Raw genomic sequence first — 7,721 nt, forward strand, 5'->3', positions numbered from 1 at the left:
CTTGCGGATGAGCCGAATGAGGTAATGGACAAATTTTTTCAACCTGGACAGTTGTATCAGTCTGGATGGTCTCGCAGGATCAAGAAAGCCAGAGCAGCTTTTGTGAACCTCCGTCACCTTTGGCGTAGGAGTGACATCAGCTTCTCTGTTAAGGGTCGAGTTTACAATGCCGCGGTGCGCTTCATATTGCTACATGGATCAGAAAACCGGCCACCGCGCGCCGAGGACGTCAAAAAACTTTCAGTGTTTGACGATCGATGTCTTCGGAGCATTGCCCGAATCTGGTGGGAACAGCAGATCAGCAATGTTGTTGAAGTACTTTAAATGATATTCGGAAGAAATAACTCACGCACGATAGATGAAACTGATCACACTGCATGGGTTGCTCTGGCCGTATGCCAGCTGACCAACTTCCTCGAAGGGTTCTTTTCGCACAACCACGTGAAGGGTGGAAGCGAGCAATGGGAGGTCAAACAATGACTTGGCAGCGAAGTATGGAAGCCAGTACTAGCAGACTCAACTGCGCTGGTCGTCGCCGTCTTCCTGGATGGGTACCCCGTGCCGCGTTGCATCAATGGTTAGAGACCTTGTCAGACATGGCCCAGTCGCGCCCTCCATGGCGCTCATGCATACAAGCTATTTCCTTTTAGTGCATAGCCCCCTTCCCAGTACCCCCCGCTTAACAGTCCACTGTATGTACACACCAATCTATCAGCTCCAGCTTCCAGTGCGCAGCTGCCTACCCCACATCCCCAGATCATCGGTGAACGAAACTGTGGCAGCTACAACCACTGTACGACAAGTACGCGGTTCTTATAGCTGACAATGATGTTGATGATGACAACTTGACGTTTTCAGATGGCCGTCTTTCTGTGTCCAGCTCTTAGATCACAAAAGGCTAAGATATGTGAAGAAGATTCTCCTGCAATGCTAAATCCAGTGAACTTCGACTTGAATAGAGACAGCGATTTGCCATAACTCCATTTGAATGTACTACATCGCCGTTCGACTGATGCGATTGGCGTCCTGGCCATCCGCAATTCTTTCTGCGTCGAACCTGTTTGTTTGCTATTCTCAAGACTAGCTGTCAATGATGCCTCGTTTTACGAGGGTAGTATTTTAGTTTCCAACCGCGGAAGCACATTTCTCTTGAAATGCTGTTTCATATATGAATGCAGTCGCTGTCCCATGAACTTGCCAAGTGGGTGAGATTTTGCTGTTTAGGAGAGTCTCGCCCGATCTGAGTGACCGGAAGGTCCGTGGTCCAAACCCGACCCCGGCATCTCTGCTGCTCCTGTCTAGGCCGGGGAAACCCGGCACTATCTCAGTCATTGAAAGGGTGTTACAGCCGCACGATTATTATTATAACGATTATACTGTCTTCCGAGTATTGGTCTCTGCTCAAGTTCTTCATACAGTATGGTTATTCTTTTGATTATTCCCATAACTCGTGTTTAGGATGGTTCACCGCTTCGTTCTTAATCAGTGCGGGACCGCTGTTTGTCATGTGTACTCATTGTACCTTTCCAGAATAGTCAGGGCAAAGACGTCCATTTGGGTGTGTACCACGGTGGATTCCTGCTCTACCGCAACCGTATCCGACTGATGCACATTTCCTGGCCCCACATTATCAAATTTTCCTATCGAGACCGAACCTTCATGATCACCCTCCGTCGACCTGACACAGACCCTTCCGATACCACCCTCTCCTTCAAGTGTCAAGGCGAGACATTTGCCAAACGATTGTTCGATGTGTGTGCCGATCACCACGCTTTCTTCCGGTACGTCCAGACCGCCCCCCAGGAGCTCCTACTTGTTTCTTCCATCTCTTGAGTTTACTGTACTGCCTAGGCTGTTGACTGTCCCACGTTACTGCTGACTCTCGACATTCGGCCATGTGATTCGTAGGATTTTTTCGTCGATCATGCCTTCCGATTGTAACTAAAAGTAAATCTCCCCCTAATAAGTCATCATACACTATCTACCCGATCGAACTAACCTCTTCCTTATGTTTCCTCCCTCTCATCTCCACAGGTTACGTGGGTCAGCCAGACCGAAAAAACCTAGCTTTCTTCCTACCTTCGCTACGCGTAAATATCACTTCCCCAGCAGTTTGGTATTTTCCCCACCCTCACAACCTTCGATGAATGGAGCTCAGCGACCACAATCCCAGTTCCGCCCCGTCCATATGCATCCTCAGAATCCGAGTAAGTGCTTTTGTCGTATTTGTTAGACTTGGCTTACCAGATTCATGAATCGCTGGCAACTCAATTTGATAGTGGGGGGGGGGGGTTGTGAACCGACCAGTCTTGTGAACATACACTCATTTGCAAGCTAATTTGGTTTTTCGAGAGACTCACCTGGAACCCAGCCCAGTCCCTCATGTAACCAGGCCGCCTCATGTTTCAGTCGCTATGATATTTGAAATATCGCGATACATGTATACCTTTGAAATCGACTACACTTAAGGTTGCTGAAAATCCATCGACAGCCCACGACCGGTTTCGCCCTTTTGGGGCTCATCAGGTAGGCGCAGTTCCCGGGTTTCCGTCAACTTTATGTTCTACTTGAAACCAAATTGCACGAAATTAGCGAGTATACACTCATTTGCAAACTAATTGGGTTTTTCGAGAGACTCACCTGGAACCCAGGTGAATCTCTCCTTTGTGATGTTCTCAGGCTAGTCTCGACTAGTCTTGTGTTCATCCTCTCGTGTTGTATCGGAATATGTGCTGTCTGTAAACTGTCTTCTACCGTTAGGACAAACTGGCCCATGTGGATGGGTGCTACTGGGGGGTCCATCGACAGCCCACGACCGGTTTCGCCCTTTTGGGGCTCATCAGGTAGGCGCAGTTCCCGGGTTTCCGTCAACTTTATGTTCTACTTGAAACCAAATTGCACGAAATTAGCGAGTATACACTCATTTGCAAACTAATTGGGTTTTTCGAGAGACTCACCTGGAACCCAGGTGGAATCTCTCCTTGTGATGTTCTCAGGCTAGTCTCGACTAGTCTTGTGTTCATCCTCTCGTGTTGTATCGGAATATGTGCTGTCTGTAAACCGTCTTCTACCGTTAGGACAAACTGGCCCATGTGGATGGGTGCTACTGGGGGGGGGGGGCTCCGGACTCAACAAAGATCCATTTGACTCTACCTGGTCAGTGTCTGTACACACCATTGTGACCTTTGAACTCCGAAATTCCAGCATTAGTGACATCCTTCGACTGACAACTTGGTTCCCTCCCTCGGATTTAGACCCTGACTGATAGGTGACAATCCCTGGAGGTGTGGCTTTCCCACACCATCTGGATCCAAGCTACTTAATTTCCGTGCTTCGCGATTCGTCACGTCCACTCCAATTTCCCTTAATCGCATTGCGCACGAATTCAAGTTCGGTCAGTCTATCGATCGGTTTTAGCCAGCCCAATCTGACCAGGCTAGTCCACCTGATCCAACTCTCCCGTTCAAACCAACACGGATAATTAATGATGCCGAGTTTGCTTTTGTTTTCCACTGATTGGATATTGTCTTAATTCCAGTCAGCAGACAGCCAGTCAATAGATTGGATCGATAGCCCAGCCTACACTACTTAGGGCTGACTGTTTGGATACCATGCTCCGCTTTTATTGTCCTGTAGCTTAAATTTCGCCCCAAGCGCCACACCCATCTGCGTAATCATAGCGGTGTTGATGACGAAACCTCAGTTACCTGATCTGTTACGAATGCTCTTATCTTATTTTTTAGTTGGTTCTCGTCAATGGATTGATTGTTTCCTCCTCTCCCGGATCCGTTTCTTTGTCTTGTCCCGTACTTTCTTGCACGCATGTAACCGGAACTAGAATCACTCAACATAAACCTCTTGCGGTTAGGACTCATTGTGAATTTATACCTACATTTGGCTGATAGGTTTTATCGGTTAGCCGTGTCACTGTTGATCTGGTGGGACGCGTCTTTCTCCCCTTCCTTGTGCTCCACCTGATATGACAACTGACTCCAACTGGTCCGCTGTTTCTCCCCACAGCAATCCATTAACTGATTATCATTTGCGATAGTCGACTTCACGTGACCTAAACACGATTGCTGTGAGATTTTCCGTTTCGATTCACCTCCGGCCGCACATGATTGATATTGACAACCCAAATCACGTCCGCCCTGCTATTGCTGGCAACCGATTCAAATATTAGTAGTGATTGGAAAATCCTGATTATGGAACTGCGGAATGTGTAGCTGCCTCGAGATCCCATTTTGAGGGGAACACTGTGGGGGTAGTGTGCTTGCTTGACCACTTTGACGGGGGGTTCATCAGGCGAGCGTAGTTCCCACAGTCTGACACAGTAGAGCCCATTTATGTGATTCGGTCTAATGCCATTGTCTTCAGTTTGTAGCTGGGATCCCGGTTGCAGCGCTGGAGGTTGATGAATTTATCAGTTTCCTACGCCGCAGTACAGGACAGATGTGCGTTCCTGTCAGAGACATGTTGCTTCATAGAAAAAAACCGTTCAGCTGTGACACCCTTCCGGTGCCTAGCTGCCATGCCACCCGGAGGAAGCACGAAGGCTGGGATACTGCCAGGTTGCCCAAGCCTAGACAGGGGAAGTCGAGTGGCAGAGGCCGGGTTCGAACCACGGACCTTCCGGTCAGTAAATTCGCGCTCTAACCACTTGAGCCATCTCGCCACCGTTGCTTCGTAGACAGTTATATGTTTGTTTTTAAGTCAGGTTGAGGGCAATGTTCGTGAGTGCGGGCGGGAATATGAACACCTTACGATATGCCTGCCATCTTTGTGAATTTCCGCTACGTTATGTACGCTCCCCTCGTAACTACCTTTTTCACCGTTTATTTAGCTTGAATCGAATAGGAACTCGTGTATAACTTGAACCCTGTTTCATGTAGTCCTATTGCAATGACCATACTGCCTCAGCTCAGTTCCCTGTATGGACATTCTAAGCGCTTTCGGCAAAACAGCCACCCAAAGTACACAAAGTGTGTTAAACGCTCAAAACCAGATCAAAAATACATGTGCAGCGCATCGTATTTAACAAGTCTGGAGTGACAACATTCTGGAAATTCCTTCTAGACACACCATTGACAACCGACGTTCGGCAGATACTGAAACATGATTGGCTGCTGGGTCCGCACTCTCGGCCAATCAGCGCTCGCCTTGATGCTGGACCGGCAAGTGGCCCGATCCTGTGATTGATCACCTGTGGTTTGTGGTTTTATCAGCGCCTAACCACCAGTGGTAAAGTGGTTTTGGTGTAAGATTTCACCTAACACTTATCTGGCTATGAGAGTTGATTGTTAGAGGACTGCTTCATTGCTGTATCCCGTAATCATACAATGATGGGCTATTTTTCTTCATTATTCTGTTTAAATTCCTAACTGCTAGTAGCAGTAGTTCTGTCAGTCTTCCCAACATGCATTCTGCGCCCTGGATATCTCGATCTTGCGACACAATAAACCGCACTTTTAATCTGTGAAACGGCACTCCCGTGTGGAAGCATTTATGAATTTCGTGATGGAGTTAGGCAACCGAACTATTCGGTCGTGAGTTCGTGCCATTGTAGCATGTGAAGCTTCTCCGTCTGTCGCTCCAAGCGATCGTTCTCCTGGTACAGTGTTTGTGGGGTAAAATCAACACCCCCTTCGGGGGCTTTTCAAACTGAGCTCGAGATAGCTCAGTTGTGAAGGCTCAAACTGAATGACTGGAAGACCTGTGGATCGAACCTAAACCCGACATCTCGACTGCTTTTGTCCGGACTTGGGCAACCAGGCAATATCTCAACCCTCGTGCTTCCTTTGAGTGGCACGACAGCTATACGCCGCAAGGGCGTTGCGGCTGAACGATTATTGATTATTAAAAGTGGCTAAACAGAACTAGGGATTTAACCCATCCATCTGGGTAAGGGCTCGAGATAGCTCGATGGTTAGGGAGCGGTTCGTGGTTCGAGCCCGACATCTGTATGTCGACTTCCCCTGTCTGGGCTTGGGCAACTTGGCAGTATCCCAGCCCTCGTCTTCATTCGGGTGACGTGGCATCTGGGCACCGAAAGGTTGCTACAGCTGAACGTTTTTTTCTAAGTAAGGATCTCCACCTAGAACGGTGGGGGACAACTGGTGGTCCTCTTGTCGTGTTTACCTAACCCAGCTGTTATGTCTCATCATCATGGCCTCCACATCATATCTCATCTCCATTATCATGAAGCTGCCCCACGAACAAATCATTGACTGGCCAGTTGCATACCACTCTTTGCTCGACAGTGGTAGACGCCGAGCTAACCGAGTTGACAACATGGGTTCATATGGGATAAGGACAGCACCCCTTGACGTGCTTTTGCAGTTTGGAGACCCGTAGGCTACTGGTAAGAACAGTCGCTTTTGTCCCGACTTGCCTACGACCCAACTAACCTTCATATCATCTCCAATAGTCTTGTAGGTTGAGCAACTCGTGAGTGCCGCTCATAAAGCAAGATTAAGAAACTGATTTCCTGCAGCGTGGATATTAATTCACGCGTAAAGGATGCAATCCTTCAACGCAACTGGCAAAGTTTTGTGTACCGGCTTTCTGTTCTCTTTGTCAATACTTTTTTTCATACTCTCCTTTCAGATTGGTTTACTCTGGCCCGTCCGGGAGAACGTAAGTCTCAGTGATTTATTTGAAGTTTTAACAACCCTACGACCAGAACAATTTTTCTCTGTGCTCATAACGTGACAATTTTATCCTCTTTTGATAAAGTGTTGAAATGTGCCTCTGGTCAACTCGAATCGCCTCAGCAGGCCTGAAATAATCGGCATTCGAGCGTTCAGGTTTCACACACATGTTGGTGCACTTTCCCCCCTTAGTTCGACTGTTATTCCGACACAAAAGGTCAATGAAAAGTACACAGTCACTGTGTCACATGCCGTCTGGGTAGAGCACTGAGTAGGTTACGTAACTTGTCGCATTAGCGAAATGGCATTTGTGTGAATGACCTCTGCGTAACGGTTACCCGTATGAGCTACCCGACCGTCGTTCCTTGTCGGTCCCCTCCAGTGCTCATCCATGTGATTGGCCACAGCTGACGTACGTCACACACCGTCTCCCTAAGGCTTTAGCCCTGGTCACATTTGCATGGATGCTTTGCCGGTCCTACCAGAGTAGTTTGTCTCCATCAAACCGTGGCTATTTTAAACGTCTTCATTCAACCACATTGCTTCTGTGCCATAAAGCCTCGCTAACCTACCAAGCTGGTCCAGCTTCACTTGACTGTCTCCGGGCCTGTCTCACTGGCGATCTCCAGAACTTTCCTACTAATTAACAAATAATCGGGGTCTTTTACCTTTATACACTTGGATATTAGGCTCAGATACAACCTTTCTTGGTCGATGCATGTTGAAATCGCAGTATACTTGCATGAGAGAAACTGGTCACAGAGTTACTGAAAATCCATCGACAATCCACCATCTGTTTCGCCCTTCTTGTTGCTCATCAGCTAGGCGTAGGTCGAAGGGTTTTCAGCAACCTTGTTGTGAGCCATTACCTCGAGATACGTTTCTCTTGATTCACTTAGATTCAGGTAAATTTCCGCTCTCCGCAACACCACCCTTGTTCTCTCCACTACTACTACTATCATTTATTTTTGAAGAGCACGGTCACAAACATAAAAATGAATTCAAGCAATGAATGCGAAAGAGTAACAGGAGAATATGGGAGAAAAGAGAGAAACGTCTCATTCGAAATCA

The 7,721-nt window shown here is 47.7% G+C and overlaps 1 protein-coding gene across 1 annotated transcript in view; it reads left to right on the forward strand.

The window, feature by feature from the left end:
• The window catches only part of T265_14822 (hypothetical protein), a gene marked incomplete at both ends in the record, with an annotated part of 63,586 nt that overhangs the window by 18,875 nt on the left and 36,990 nt on the right, over positions 1 to 7,721 (forward strand). The window contains 3 exons of the mRNA XM_009175439.1: positions 1,531 to 1,781; positions 2,035 to 2,207; positions 6,607 to 6,636. Coding sequence (XP_009173703.1) covers positions 1,531 to 1,781; positions 2,035 to 2,207; positions 6,607 to 6,636 — 454 coding nt within the window. The remainder of the gene's footprint in view (positions 1 to 1,530; positions 1,782 to 2,034; positions 2,208 to 6,606; positions 6,637 to 7,721) is intronic.

This window comes from Opisthorchis viverrini (assembly GCF_000715545.1).
Source record: "Opisthorchis viverrini unplaced genomic scaffold opera_v5_272, whole genome shotgun sequence".
Classification (NCBI taxonomy): Eukaryota; Metazoa; Platyhelminthes; class Trematoda; order Opisthorchiida; family Opisthorchiidae; genus Opisthorchis; species Opisthorchis viverrini.